The sequence below is a fragment of the Plecotus auritus genome (assembly GCF_963455305.1).
Source record: "Plecotus auritus genome assembly, chromosome: 11".
Taxonomy (NCBI): Eukaryota; Metazoa; Chordata; class Mammalia; order Chiroptera; family Vespertilionidae; genus Plecotus; species Plecotus auritus.
The window spans coordinates 47,156,812-47,172,599 of record NC_137777.1 but is presented as its reverse complement, the minus strand read 5'-3'; the positions used below and the strand labels follow the sequence as shown (position 1 = coordinate 47,172,599).

The 15,788-nt window shown below is 44.1% G+C and overlaps 1 protein-coding gene across 2 annotated transcripts in view; it reads right to left on the bottom strand.

Annotated features, from left to right (window-relative positions):
- The window catches only part of RNF139 (ring finger protein 139), a 54,338-nt gene extending 40,363 nt beyond the window's left edge, over nucleotides 1–13,975 (bottom strand). The window contains exon 1 of one of the 2 annotated variants that reach the window (XM_080646896.1): nucleotides 12,554–13,975. In XM_080646896.1, the coding sequence (XP_080503022.1) occupies nucleotides 12,587–13,906 (1,320 nt within the window). In that variant the 5' untranslated portion in view covers nucleotides 13,907–13,975 and the 3' untranslated portion in view covers nucleotides 12,554–12,586. Of the gene's footprint in view, nucleotides 1–5,050; nucleotides 5,368–12,553 lie in introns of those variants that run through there. The other variant, XM_080646895.1, reaches the window with a different exon arrangement.
- Between the last annotated feature and the right edge of the window lie 1,813 nt (nucleotides 13,976–15,788).

Sequence of the window (15,788 nt, the reverse complement as noted above, 5' to 3'; positions counted from 1 at the left end):
GAAACACATCAAGTTTCTATATACCAGTATAGCTGGGTAGTCTATTTCTGGGCTTTCTATTCTATGCTATTGGTCTATTTGTTTATCCCAGTGGTTCTCAATCAGAATCATTTTTCCCCTCTCCCCCCAGGAGTCATCTGACAATATCTAGAGACATGTTTTGGCAATCTCAAATGGGGTGCTACTGTTATCTAATGGGCAGTGGACAGGGATGCTGTTAAAAATCCTACAAATTCCTGAACAGCTCCACCCACCTCCCAACAAAGAATTATCTTGTCTAAAATGTCAATTGTGACACAGCTTAGAATACCTAGTCTATCCTTATGCGGTCCTGATTACTATTGTTTTGTTTTTCACATCACAGGTTTTCTGAGTTCTTTCTATAGCACCAAAAATAACTATATCTTATTCTTTTTATCAACTTTATTGTATGGCTGAACCTAATACAATGAACAGATTCCCTTTTAATAGACATTTAGATGAACAATTTGTTGTTTTGTCATTACCAACAATGCTGCAATGGATATCCTTGCCCATAGCCTTTGTACAACTATATTTTTAGGTCAAATTCTTAGAAACAAAATTGTGTGTCAAAAGGAATATGATGACTTTCAGCTGATAGCACCAAATGGCTTTACACAGAAGTGACAGCCTACAAAAATTGTATAACTTTACCTATTTTACAGAAGGGGAAAAAAAGTTTTGCCTTACCAGTTTTTATTCAAACTTTGAACTCTTCACTAATCTAATAAGTGAAGTTTTGTTTTAACTATATTAATTATAAATGAGGCTGAGTAATTTTTCTTTTGCTTATTGACCATCTGCATTTCATTTACTGTGAAATGCTTAGCCTGGGCCCATTGTTCTCTAGAAGTAGAAGTTTTTCTTACTGACAGAGTAAAACCTTTAGAAGGACTTCAATCTCATATGATACATTTTTCCCTCAATGTGCCATTTTTAAGAAATTAAAAAGTTTTGTCATAAAAGCTTTTCATTTAAATTTCCCTTGTAATTTCTGGATTGCTTTTCCACTTCAGTGAATTATCATTTATGAGTAATACTATTAAAACAAAGTCCTATGCTTTCATTTTCTGCCTTGGATTTAGATTTGCCAATTCAGCATTATGCTGCACTGGGTTGCATTTCATTTAGCATTTAACACCTCCTAAGAATAGCTTAACATTCTTAAATATTCTATATATTGTTATAAGATTTTATTTGGATCGCCAAAATGAGATGCTTTATTTTCTAATCCCCTGAAACTCTCAGTTGTAGTACTTTATTGTAGGGAAGAAAAGTAAATTCTTCAGATGCTATATATAAAATTGGTACTACATCGATTGGTTGCCTCCTGCAGGCACATACACCAACCAGGGCCCGGAACAGGGAGAAGCTGGTTTGCTCAGTGGATAGCGCATTGGCCTTCTGATAGAAGGGTCCGAGGTCTGATTCCAGTCAGGACACATGCCAGGGTTTTGGGCTCAATCCTCAGTGGGGTGTGTGTAGGAGGCAGCCAATCAATGATTCTCTCTCATAACTTATGTTTCTATCTCTTTCCCTCTTCCTTCCTCTCTAAAATCAAAATATAGTTTAAAAAAATAAAATAAAATTGGTACTGCTTTTTTTACTTAGAAAATAGATTTCCATTTTTACAATTTTATTTTAAAGAAAAAAATCAGACTGCCAAGTTTTAAGATTTATATACAGCAGTGTATAAATTATTTTTAAAAGGGTCTACAATTACTAAAAACAAACAAACAAACAGGTAGAACAATTAATTTTAACTATCCTTTGGTATCTTTTACACACAAACCTGCCACTCTCAAAAAACAAGAGAAGATGCCTCATTGAATAGGCCTTAAATACTTAACACACTTGCTTTTATTTAGGATGTTTGTTTAGTTTTTTAGCACCAAAGCCACTTTTTCAAAAAACATTATCACTTACAAATGTGAAAAATTAGCATAATTACATTGGCACAATTTAAGGAACAGCCAGGTGATGGATCTGAAAAATATTTTGTATTTCTCATAAAGTCTGACCCAAAGAATATTTTGATAAAAGTTTTCAAATAAAGTGTCAACATTTCCCTGATGCCTTCAAAAGACCAAAATATCTGTAACACAGTATGGTTGTTTTAAAAAAATATGTTCTTATTGATTTTCAGATAGGAAGAGAGAGGTAGAGAGAGACACATCAATTGGCTGCCTCCTGCACTCCTCCTCCTGGGGATGGAGCCTGCAACCAGGGCATGTGCCCTGACCCGGAATCCAACCGGGGACCTCCTGGTCCATGGGACGACGTTCAATCCACTAAGCCACACCAGCTGAGCAACATAGTATTGGTTTTAATTGAAGTATTAAAAAATTTTTTTTAACTATCAAGCTTACTATTAGCTAACCCTTACTAGGTCCCAAGTACTGTTCTAGGGCTTACATCCTATCTCATTTATTGTCCTTAACACCCTATGAGAGAAATACCATTACTGTCCATTTTTAAAAAGATACAGATAAGAACAAGGAGGCATGACACAACTAAGTAACCCGCCTGACATCTTATTCTTATGATTTCTCAAATACAAACTTCCATGATTTACTACAAAAATAAGAAGCAGGATAGGGTACAAAGAAAATACTATTACTTTTGTTCAATGTTTTTAAACCACAAATTATTCAATTAAGGAGAATACTCCTTTTCCTTAAAGTTCCCTAGCTCAGTGGTCAGCAAACCGTGGCTTGCGAGCCACATGTGGCTCTTTGGTCCCTTGAGTGTGGCTCTTCCACAAAATACCACGTGCGGGCACGCACATACAGTGTGATTGAAACTTCGTTGCCCATGCGCAGCAGTCGGTTTTCGGCTCTCAAAAGAAATTTAAATCGTTGTACTGTTGATATTTGGCTCTGTTGACTAATGAGTTTGCCGACCACTGCCCTAGCTCAACTCTGAGAGCACTGCATTTAAAATTCTCAGCACCTGGTCCCAAAAGGGTTTTCAGAGAATCTGCAGTCACCTGCTGTAAGAACAAGGCAGCAGCTACACTATTTGGGCAATGAACATGTGAATCCTCTCAAACAAAGTTCCTTTTTTTTCCTCCTCCACCATGGACTCTTCTCAAATCAGAAATGGGGACAGCCATCCTCCTACCCTTAAGTCCTGTTATATGTGATTGCTTAGTTCCCAAAGCTGCACTTGGTTATCCCAAATCTGATAAAGTGCCCTTGAAGTCTGTTATCTTCTGCTCTCTTTTGGGGAGGGTGAAGGCAGGGTTGGCAGGCAGACTCAGCTGGGACCACCTTACTATACTAATTGCATGTTAATTTATGGTATGATGAGTGGCTTCTTACTGGCAGGAATAAAATGCCTTCCCAACAGCCCCACTTCTTATTAATTTCATTTTAACATTAACTTCACTTCACCCATAACTGTCAGAATTAAATATGTTAAGTATGAAACATTAAAGCTAGTGAATGCTTTTTAAATTTAAGTATAACTGACATAGTATTACTTTAGTTTCAAGTGCATAACGTATGTTTCAGGTGTTTGATATTTGTATACATTACAAAATCGCACAGCTCCATTTTTGCCACAGATAATGAGGGCACTACACTTTTGCAGTAGGACTAGCCAGTGTCAGCAGCTGGTGGGTTACTGATAAGTCTTGTGCTCTTCAACAGCATGTTCACATCTGTTAGTTTTAAGATCTAGCACGGGATCATTACTATACCATTCTGTATCTGGATTGCAGCTGTACTGAGAAAAGTCAACCACTATTGATGTCAGAAGATTTTTAAGCCTAGGCTCAGGCAACCACTTATTTGCTGTGTATCTAAAGCAAAACACAACTTCTGACCCTGTTTTCTCATTTGTAAAATGAGAATACCACCTCCAACCTCTGAGGGATTTTTGAAGGTTAGACATTAGGTTAGATAATACCAGTGAAAATGCTTTGCAAAAGTAAAGTATCAACTGTGAAACATTGCTACTTATTGCTAAGAACAAAACTCAACATTACCACTCTCCTTTTGTCAGGATAAAGAAGCAACAGATGGCCCATAATTCAGTGAGGTTTGGTAAGGGTCTATCAGCAACACTTCAAAGCACGAGCCTACTAAGAACTCATCACAAGAATTACCTCATCAACAAAATTTGCCAAGTTGCAATTACTTAAATTCTTTTACGCATAAGTGCTTTTTCCCTTTGATGATGCAAGTGAAGATGGGGAGTCAAACATGAGGCTTTTCAACACTTCATGCAAATGCCACCAAAACTGATTTTCAGAAGTCTCTCTTGGAAAAGTTTCATCGCTTTCTAGCCACGTTTTTCCTTTAAATACCTCTACTTTATTCATGGAAAATTTTAGGACTCCTTATAAACATGGCCTTCTCCAGAAGGGGTTTTGGTCAGGGTTTCAAGGTCTGACATTCAAAACCCTGCCTTTCGTTTGGATGTCATTTACCGCAGACATTTCGCCGTCACATTAAAACCCCGTCGATACAGAAGTGACAACAGACGAGTACTCCGCATTGTGGAAAGAAGGAAACTGAGGCCCAAAGCACAAGTCCAAGGTTACACACGGCGAGACAGGGGTAGGGGCGAGCAGAGGTGCTGTTTCTCCCAGGCTGTCGCTCAGGAAGCGGTAGTCAGCACTCATTCCCCACGAGAAACGGCGGGCAGAGCTCCCTCCTTCCCGCCTCACTCAGGTACGAAAGGAGCGGGGTGACTCCTGGAGCACCCTCTGCGGCCCACGCGGATCCCAGGTCATCGCCTCCCCCCTCCCGGCCGCGAGGACGCCCCGTGGGGACGAACCTGGTTCTCTGCCCCTCTCACACACACAGTCACACACTCACACTCACTGACACACAGTCTCACACACTTCCATACAGACTCACAGTCTCACACTGAGTCTCAGTCTGTCACACACAATCTCTCTCACACTCAGTCTCTCGCTCACACACACATTCTCACGCACACACGACCCACGGCCTGCACGCGGCTGCCCGCTCCCGGCGGCACGTCCCGTCCCGGGAGGCAGGCCGCCCCTCCCCCTTACCGAGGAGCCGGAGGAAGATCTGGAGCCCGATGCAGAACCGGCTTTGGCTGGAATCGTAGTGAGAGTTGAAGATGGCGTCAATGATGTAGAGGCAGGGCACCCGGAGCGCCACTTCGAGCGCCGCCCAGGCCTGCTGATGGGCCATCCGCACCTGCTGCTGCGGGGGCCCCACCGCTGCCATGAGCCGCTGCCGCACCGGGGCTGGGCGGGCCGGGCAGGGCCAAGCGGGGCAGTCCCGGGACGGCGGCCAGGGGCGGGGGCTGAGGCGGCGACTCCGCCCCCTCCTCCCCGGTCTCTCACGACCCGCCCGCCGCCCGCTCGCGTCTCTCGAGCAGGAGCAGGCGGCGGCGGCTCCCGGGAGGCCTCTGGGTGTCGGTGTTCTCGGCTGGCTAAGGCCTGGCTCCTCCTCCCTCCACCGCCTCCCCCGCCCGCGGAGCCACCATCTTGACCTCGCCCGCGGGCCTCTGCCGTTGGGGCTGTTGGGAGGCTGAGGCGATGCCCCAGGTCACGCGAGACCGCGGAGACCGCGCCGCTGTCGCGTCACAATCGGGCGCTAGGGGCGCTCCCATGTCGTCATCACGTACGGCGTAGCCAACGTCTCAAAGCGTTACCATGGTTTCCGCTCACCACCGCGACCCTCGCTGCCTTCGCTGTTTTGGAGTCTTTCCGTGGCGCAGGCGCTCTGTGGCAGCCGCGCCCTCCAGCCTCAGAGCGGCCGCCACACCCACGGCGGCGTGGGCGCAGGGAGGGATCCCCTGGCGGGACTTCTTTGTTGTTGTTTTATTAAAGCCCATTAAATGTCCCATGGACGTGGTTCAAAGGTGCTTGAGAGGAGGAAAGTCAAAGGGCGCCGCCCGCCCCACCTACTCACCCGACCTGGCGGCGGATCTGAGACTGGGGCCGGTCGGCCGACATTCCAGGGAAAGACCTCCTGGAGGCGTGTCTGCGTGCCTTTTAGGGAGCCGCCGCGGATTGTGGCTCTGGGCTAGGTGTTGTAGGCGCTACCAAGAAAAACATCCCTCATCCCTTTGCACATCACCCTAACCACCTCTTCCCAAGTTGGACAGAACTGAGGACACTTATCGGCCACATTTTACAGATATCAAGGGTCACTGTGAATTAAGGGCAGGAACCCAGGTCTCCGACTTTGATGTCTAGTTTTCTAGCTACCCAGGCAGTCCCTTCTTCCCTCCCAGGCCGAAGAGATCATAGTTTTCTAGGGGATCAGAACGTGCCACCCCAAAGTATGCCACTTTGACATAAGATTACTTTTATCTAAAAACAAGAAAGGGCTGAAGCCCCCCTCTCCCAAGAAAAGCTCTCTGCCTCCACGCCCCCCAAAACACATTTGCTTAGAAATCAGGACATAAATGTCCATTTGTAAAGGTGTCTCCCTCTCCCTTACCTATAAGAGGACTCTCAGACTCTGAATCACCCACTAACCTTACTAATCATCTCCCACTAGTTTCCCCCATATATTTACCTTCCCAGTTACTACCCCTATAAAGAAGCCTATACTAATCTGGCCGTACTTATTTTTCTCTTCACCAGAAAATAGGAATGTAAATTAGCTATTAACCAATGTCATGCCAATAAGTTTAATTGTAAAACTAATAATAAAAAAAGGAAAATAAGAATGTAAGTCAGGTCAGAGTCTGCACTGTAGACCCAGCCATCTCAAATTAAGGAGGGTAAAATAGTAAGCAAAAACCTGGTTTACCTAGGGTCCTAGCCCAAACTGCACTCTGCAATCCACTTTATATCAGGGCTCTAAACGGGTGATTAATAAAACTCCAAGACCCCTTTCTCTAAGTGGAGGTAGGTGTGGTAGAATGGTTGAACCCACACCCAAACTCCTTACTACAGTCTCATATTTTTAAACGTCTATGTTATCCCCTACTAATAATGACTGCCATCTGTGTTTCCCATATACTCAGCACTGAGCTAAAGGTGTTACATTTTAATTAAATCTTTGTGTCAGCATTATTTTGATAGGTATCATTTTAGAGAGGAGGAAACTGAGGCTTAGATAAGTTAACAAACGTTAAGTGGCCAGTATGGCCATAGCTACTGAAGAGTCAAACCCAGGATTTGAACCCAAGGCTACCTGGAACTTACAACTTCAGGCATCTTTGACTCCTTCCTCTTTTCACCCACAGCCAATCTGCAACCAAATCTTACTCATTTTTTCTAGACAGTCTCTTGTATCTGTTTCCTTACTGTTGTCACTGTCAGTATTCTAACCCAAGATCCTACTGTAGCTTGCCTATTTACTGAATATCATTTTGATCACCATTTTTCTAATCCAGTCTGTTTACTTCTGCTAATTTTCCTAAACTGCACACCTGGGGAATAATCTTGTGGTTTTGACAAAATTCCCAAAGGAAAGCAAATTTGGTAAGAGGAGACAACTATGAAGGCTTATATGGAAACTTAGAGATGTAAATTAGCTACTCAGCCCATCTGTTATTCTGCCCTAATTGCAATTTAAAGGAAAAAGAGAGAGGCTATTATGGAAAAAAGGGCCCACAAGGAATAATCTAAAAGAGTAGTGTGGTAGGGGAAAGGAGGTAAGTACCATTATATTATGATCATGCAAAATGGAAAATAAAATAGTTCATGGGTTTCCTCCAATTTTTATTTAAAAAGTTTAGTGTAGTAAATATTAAATAAAAAGATTTTTAAAATGAGCAAATGCTTCAGTTCATGTTAATGTTTTAACAGTTTCCAATCTTAATTTGATGCGCAAATTTTTAAGTATTTTTAATTCGCCCAGCCAGAGTGCTCAGTGGTCACAGGAGGTCACAGGTTCGATTCCTGGTAGGGGGGGGCACATGCCTGGGTTGCAGACGCAATCCCCCTGTAGGAGCATGCAGGAGGCAGCCAATCAATGATACTTTCTCATTTATGTTTCTATCTCTCTCTCCCTCTCCCTTCCTCTCTGAAATCAATAAAATATATATATATATATATATATATTTTAAAGAAATTCTAATTCAAACTAAATTCCATCTTAGGCCAAGAACGTTCAGGATTGGTGGCATAGTCATTCTTATCTTTCTCACATATAACTTCAAGCCAAGTTTCTTTTTTTTTTTTTTTTTTAATATATTTTATTGATTTTTTACAGAGAGGAAGGGAGAGGGATAGAGAGCCAGAAACATCGATGAGAGAGAAACATCGATCAGCCGCCTCCTGCACACCCCCCACTGGGGATGTGCCCGCAACCAAGGCACATGCCCTTGACCGGAATCGAACCCGGGACCCTTCAGTCCGCAGGCCGACGCTCCATCCACTGAGCCAAACCGGTTTCGGCCAAGCCAAGTTTCTTTAAACTCTCTAGGTCTCACTTTCCTCACCCAAAAAGTGAAGATTTGACTAAGATCCTGGCAAATACTTTGAAATACTACTTTAAATCTAAATTTATATCAATGAGGTAGTATTTAGATGCTTAGGAATCTTTTAAATAAAAGCAAAGCTTTCAACGAAATAGCTATAATTCACTGAATTTAATCTTTGTTTGGTTTCTACATTGATTTGAATGTTGCACAACTCAGGTATATATTTTTATTGAGTCTATCCAGAACAGTACACACATACACACACACACACACACACACACACCTTATATACATAAATTACCCGTGGTCAAAAATAATCTGTTCATTCGGCTTTAATGATTCAAATGCCTCTTAGATAATATGATGTGTAAAAACTAGTTTGACTTTTCTGTGGACATTCTCATCAGTCAAGTCTTTGTTCCAAACAACAGAAACTGATTCTGGGCTATCATTATTCCTCAAGATTTCAAGTTCCAAGAATGACGGTGCAATTGGTTGAGCTTATTGGACCACGTATCTGTACCCGAGCTGTACCTAGGACAAGCACTAGCAGTTTCCTTAGGGCAGGGAGGAAGCGGTAGGAAACAGGCACTTAGAATTACCCATTCCAACTCTCCCCACCAAAGTACTCCGTGTTTCCTTTAAATGGCATATAAGGACGCTGGTAGGAAGGGTAGGGAGTAATAGCCCCAAAAGGGACAAATACATACCTTTATCTCAGATCTCAGGAAGTATTTAAAAAATAACCTCTGGTCCTAAATTACTTTAGGGGAGCTTCAGTTTTTCTCATCATTAAATTTCAGATATGCTTATCAAAATTCAGCTATTTGAATTTCTGGTTTTGTAAGTGCCAAATTAACAGGAACAGTCTATGTTGTTTAGTTAACAAAGGAAATAACAAAGAATATGGTGGCATATGGAATCAATGTTGGGTTTACATTACCTGTCTTTTGGTTCATTCATTTATTCATTCAACAGACATTTACTGAGCACTATAAGCTTGGCAGTATGTTTGCCCACTTCTGCCTCTTACAACTTCTCTGTCTCTAGACAGAGTACTTAAACTCTCTAGTCTTCAGTATCCTCATCTTGTAAAAAGAAATAAAGTTTAATATAAAACAAAATCCATGACATGCATTATCCAATTAATCTTCAACAAACTTGTCCAAGGACACAGACAGTAACAGTGGCCGAGTCAGGTTTCTAACCCTTATTTTTCTGATTCCAGAGCTTAAGGTCTAATCCTCTGCAAGTAATTTCTCATGCTTGTTACACAAATTATAACAATATATTTTAATACTTAGTATGGTATACAGTAAACAAATGTTAAGAAAAATACTCAGTGGAAGCTTTATATAACACTTAGCAATGGCTCCATTTATGGCTCAGTGGTACTGTGAAGATATTATTAGTTTGGGTTGTTATATGTGATAATTATTCAGTAGCAATTTAATTTATATTAGAATATAAATAGATGACAGGTTCAAATATGTTAACCTTCGCAGCCGTGGGCAAACTACGGCCCGCGGGCCGCATCCAGCCCATTCGGCTGTTCTATCCGGCCCGCGGAGCCGAAAGAGCAGAGCGTTCTCTTGCTCTCCCCTCCCTCCTTTACTTTGAATTTATATTAGTTCACACAAACACTCCATCCATGCTTTTGTTCCGGCCCTCCGGTCCAGTTTAAGAACCCATTGTGGCCCTCGAGTCAAAAAGTTTGCCCACCCCTGTGTGATGGTCAAGAATAATCTGAGGGCTGAGGTATTGCTGAAAGGAAGAGTAAAGTAATACTAAATTAAAATCATCTATCAAGGCAGGGAGCCCAAAGAAGATGGATATAGTATCCCACTGACATGGGAAGTATAGGACCCTTCACCTTAGATGGAATACTGTAGTCCCAGCTTCTGATAATCACCTTTCATTTTTTAAAAAATCATTTCTCATTTCATAGCTACACCCAAATGAGTAGAATAAAAGCTTCAAAATGGAAGATTCAATATTGTAACAATGCTAATTTTACCCTATACGTCCAATGTAATCCCAACAAAAAAATCTCAGCAGATTCTTTTTTCCAAAAATTGGCCAGCCGATTTTAACATCATAAGAAAATGCAAAAGATCAAGAATAAATAATGCAATCTTGAACAAAGTTGAAGGACTTACAGTATCAGTTTCCAGACCTGTTTTAAAGCTATAATAATTCAGACAAGTTGGTGTTGGTGCATGAATAGAAAAACTCACCCATGGAACAGAAGAGAAAGTCTAGAAACAGCCCCACACTTGAGTTTATGATGAAATTGACAGTAGAGAGGGAAAAGGATGATAAAACATACACACACCAACAATATAATGGGACTCTGGATACTGCCTACAAAGGACAGGATATCACTTAATGGTGAAACACACTGGAGGCATTCTCTCTGAAAGTAGGAACAATTTAACACTGTATTAGAGGTGGGGTGGGGGGTGTGAATAGAGCAAATTAGACTGCCAGAAGCTTCCCTTTCCAATCAAGATTTAGCTGTTTATTTTAAACTTCTTTTCCTCACCTTAGCACTCCTACAACATGCTATCACTCATATGGCACTTACTTCATCGTCTTCAAATTCTTTAAGTATTTGTGTATCAGCTGCTAGGGTGTGAGCTCCTCAGAGACAGGAACTGCGTCTAGTGAATACATTTCCTGTGGCCCATGCATATAGTACTCACTTAATATTTACGGAATAACACAAACAGCACCAATCCTGTCTGGTTTACAGCCACTGTTGCAAAAAGGACAAGCAGCCCAGCCCAACCCCAGCTAACCAAATGCCAGGTACAATCATTATCCTGATAAAGCCACATGCTGTTATCTATTTCCTCTATCAAATAAACAAGTCCAGGCTTCAAAGTGCACCAAAATAAGGCTCTGAGAAGTGATTCTCCACAATCAGTCATCCTAAAGGTAAACAGAGTGATTCCCTACAATTAGTCATCCAAAGGGTAAACAGTGGTGATGGCAGACAGCCATAAAGTAAAGTGAGGCTTGAAAAACTGCAGAACACCTCACGTTCCCTATAGCTCCTTCCGCTGGTCCTGATGTTGTTGACCAGGGAAGGAAGATGAAAAGAGAGTTGGAGCCCTTTAAAAATTTAAGGTTTTAATTCGAACTTTTAAAATAGCTAGCAAGCCCTGGCTGGTATGGCTCAGTTGGTTGGAGCGCCATCCATATATGAGTTTTCGGGTTTGATTCCAGGTAAGGGCACATACTTAGGATGCTGGTTCGATCACTGGTCAAGGGACATGTGGAAGGCAGCCAATCAACGTTCTCTCTTGCTTCCATGTTTCTCTCATGCTCTCTCTTTCTTCCCCTCTCTCTCTCATCAATAAGCATATCCTCGAGTGAGGATTAAAAACAAAAAACAAAAAACGCTAGTAATTGGCAGCTATTGCACAGCTTAAGACTGAAAATCTAGTTTCCCTATGATTTAAAGCAGTCATTTTATCCACTTTTCTACCACAATAAGCCCAATATTGAAGACATCACCCTCCTCCCAACACTCATTTAGGAATGCCTAAGTAGAGGAATAGAGTTAATACACTAAAGTAATTTTTGTCCTCTTCCCTCCCTATTTTGTCAGTGATAATAACAAAGCAGCACCATTTTAATGTCCTGATATAGACTCCATTGTTTAGCACATTGATTTTATTTCTCAAATGCATCCACCTCCCACTGCCACCAACTAGAAGCCACCATCACCGCATGCCTGGACAACTACAGAAACCTTCTCACTGGTCTGCTTCCATCCTGGACACCTTCCAGTTGATTTTCCATATTGTAACCAGAGTGATTTTGAAAACAGCACTGCCTTTCACTCTGATAACCAACATCCTGTGTACAACTGCTCATTAAATAAAAGCCATGTAAGATAATTCAAAGAACCCCTTATTTTGTAAATAAGGAAATCCAATGCCAAAAGAATACTGAAACCATGTACCCACGGTCAGACAGAACCGAGGTCAGGATTCGGAATTCATGACTGCACAGATGGGCCTCATTTTAGTGAGTCATACTGCTCCTCCTCTAGAGCCTGCTTGCAGGGCCACAAAATACTATATTAAAATAGATTACCGGAAACAAGAGGGGTGAGAACCTGGCCTGAGCTGATGCATTAAGGTTCACTCACACGTAGATGCTCATGTCTCTGGATCCACCTTCTCTAGCCAACCAGAGGACAGGGCCGGCATTCTAGATCCAGGACTATGTGATCCACGTGGGGTGCATAGGATTTCACTGGTTGGATGTGCATGATTTGTGTCTTCCATGGTTTCCCATGTACCTGCTGAAGAAGAGTGACAATTCGAGTTTCTGCAGACTCCGCCCACCTGTGCCACTCTGGCTTGATGGCTGCTGACAGCACTTTTCTCCTAGAATCCCCTCTAGCTCCATTTTCCCATTGGTTACTGATAATTTGCTGAGGACAAAGCCAATGCTCCTTCTCCATTTCACTGTTTCCAGAAGAAGGGAGATTCCTCCCTGGGAAAGATTCCACATTTTGGTGGATATGCAAAATGCCCCCAGCATCCTTTCGTAGCACCCGGCAGGCAGTCGGCCAGCCTTCTTCAGAGCTTGGAATCAGCCCCAGGTTCACCCGGTCTGCAACGTTTGAGAGGTTCAACTTTCTGTTGTCTCCAAAGTGTATTTGGCACCGATCTGCTACTCCATTGATCTCTAGGTTACGTTTCAGAGCAACTACAGCATGGGGGTTCCACTCACAGGCATGGACGAAGGCAGCACCAGCATGAACTAGGAATGGCAATGTGAAATAACCAATCCCTGCATAGAGATCCACCAGCACTTGTCCAGCACAGGGCAGCGATGCCACTCGAAGCTTCTCAGTGATGTTTCCGAAGGAGAACATGCACTGGGTTATGTCAAACTTATATCGGATCCCATTATCCACATGCTCAACCCAGCCATTGTCGCCCAGCAGCAGAGTCACTGCTGGCGTTCGAGTGCCATCTGGTGATACCCGCCCTCGTTTGGCCAAACGCTGGACGCCAAGTGCCGAGGCCACAACCTCCCAGAGTTCTGGTTCCAGATTTTTCCACTGCTTAGCTTGGAAACAGTTCTCACTCAGCAACAAGAGGTTACCGTGTCGTTGCCAAGATCGGGGTAAATCAGCCTCCAACTCAGCTGACCATGTCACTCCCCGGCCCTCTGCCCAGCGACTCACCTCAAGACATAGCCGTTGGGCAGGTGAACAACCCTGGGCCTTCCGTGAAGGAACAGGATCCAGGAGCTGCGTCAGTGTACAGGTGCTGCCTGGAGCCACACAATTCCTCAGCTTCCACAGGTGCTGCTCAGGGAGCGCCTCTCCCAGCACGGGTAGCGCCACGGTGCCATCCGGCATCTTCTCCGCGCGGTGCTGTCTGTCCAGGAGTTTCTCCTTCTCGAGATATTCCCTGCATCGCTGGGTGAACCGCGGCTCAGTTACAACTGCGACCACGGCCGCGGGCTTCCCACCTTCCTTTTCCATGTTGCTGGCCTCACGTTCTCTCCGATTCCCCCCGCCTCAGCTCAGAGTCCACTCAGCCGCAGCGGGAAGAGAGGCGTGCACGCCGCCGTGCCGGGGACGGAAGTGACGTCACTAGCAAGCCGGAACTAAAGGGTGTCGGTACGCCTCCCGACGATTGGCGTCGTCGTTGCCATGGTGAAGCTGCTACTTCCATCTTTATTGTGATCCATGGCTACTTGCTTCACCCTAACAGGAAATTAATAACAAGGAACTGTGTGGGCTTAAACACTTCAAATTAGTGGGTATCCTCCAGAACCCTCAGGCACTCTCGTCCGTGCTGCTCACGAATCCAAAGAGGGAAGTGAGCCTGGAATGATGGGCCGACTTTGGAGAAAGGCTTCCCATAGCCTCATGCTGCTCTCTCAGGTCAGCACCAGCAGCCGCCTTATCTGCTAGTGAAGAATCAGATGTGGATTCCTCATTCCTTTTCCTGGCAAAGATAGTCGTCCCCATCTCACTGTCCTGCAGTATAAGAAACGGATGTCTGGAAGTCAGAAGGATCTAAGTTTGGGTAAATCGTTATCACCTCTCAGAACCAGAATCACCTGTAAAATGGAATAATGTTACATCCTCAGATGATTGCTATAGTGGTTGGAGATACATACAATGCTTTGAACCGTGACCAGTAAAGAGTAAATACTCAAAAGAGATGTAATGTAACACGCTGAATTGGTTAAATGGCAGATATATACCACTTGAAATGCTTTGATATATCTAATGAAGACAAAGGGGAATTATCCTACCAATAAAATAACTGAAAATAAGAATTGCAAAGAAAGCCCTATCCTTTTTACTTACCTTTCACCATTCTACAGATTAGGTAACTGAGACCCAAAGAGATTAACAATTGAGGTCCCCAACTCAGGTGTGTCTGGATGGAAGGCACAAGCTATGGCTAAAACTCTTTCTTGTCTCTTCACACCTATTCATTATCACTCTGAATTGTTTTTGTTTTCGATTTTTTCTCGATGTTAGAGACTCAGAAAACATCGACCAAGACAGAGTAGAAGATGCTCTTGGTGCCCCATATACCCTGGGGACTTACCATTCCTGTACATGCCAACTCAATGGCTTCTAGCTGCAAGCATTTGGGAGTCTTTGCCTGATAGCTTTCTCTGCTCATCAGAATTATTTTAGCCCAAGCCCAGGGCAGACCAGAAATGCTGGGGAATTCGTGCCCTCCCAGCATCCCACAACCAGTGAGTGATGTGAGTTGGTAAATAAATTTCCCATCTTCCACACACCTTAGTTGCAATACATCTGAGGCATATTCTCTACTGTCTCCCAGAGTTCTCTCAGGACTTTAATTTTTCAGGATCCCCTCTATGAACTGTGCTTCCATTTTTTCTTTCTCCCCGGAGGGGGTGGGGGGGGTGGGGTGGTATAATTGGGAGGGACCAGGCCTGCAAGGGAGGGCAGTTGGGGGCAGTTAGGGGTGACCAGGACAGCAGAGGAGGACAGTTGGGGACGACCAGGCCTGCAGGGGAGGACAGTTGGGGGAAACCCAGGCCTGCAGGGGAGGGCAGTTGGGGGGGACCAAGCCTGCAGGGGAGGGCAGTTGGGAGCGACCAGGCCTGCAGGGGAGGGCAGTTGGGAGCGACCAGGCCTGCAGGGGAGGGCAGTGGGGGGGACCAGGTCTGCAGGGGAGGGCAGTTTGGGGGAACCAGGCCTGCAGGGGAGGGCAGTTGGGGGTAACCAGGCCGGCAGGGGAGGGCAGTTAGGGGAAATCGGGCCGGCAGGGAAGCAGTTAGGCGTCGATCAGGCTGGCAGGGGAGTGGTTAGGGGGTGATCAGGCTGGCAGGCAGAAGCAGGAGCAATCAGGAAGGCAGGCAGGCTGGCTAGC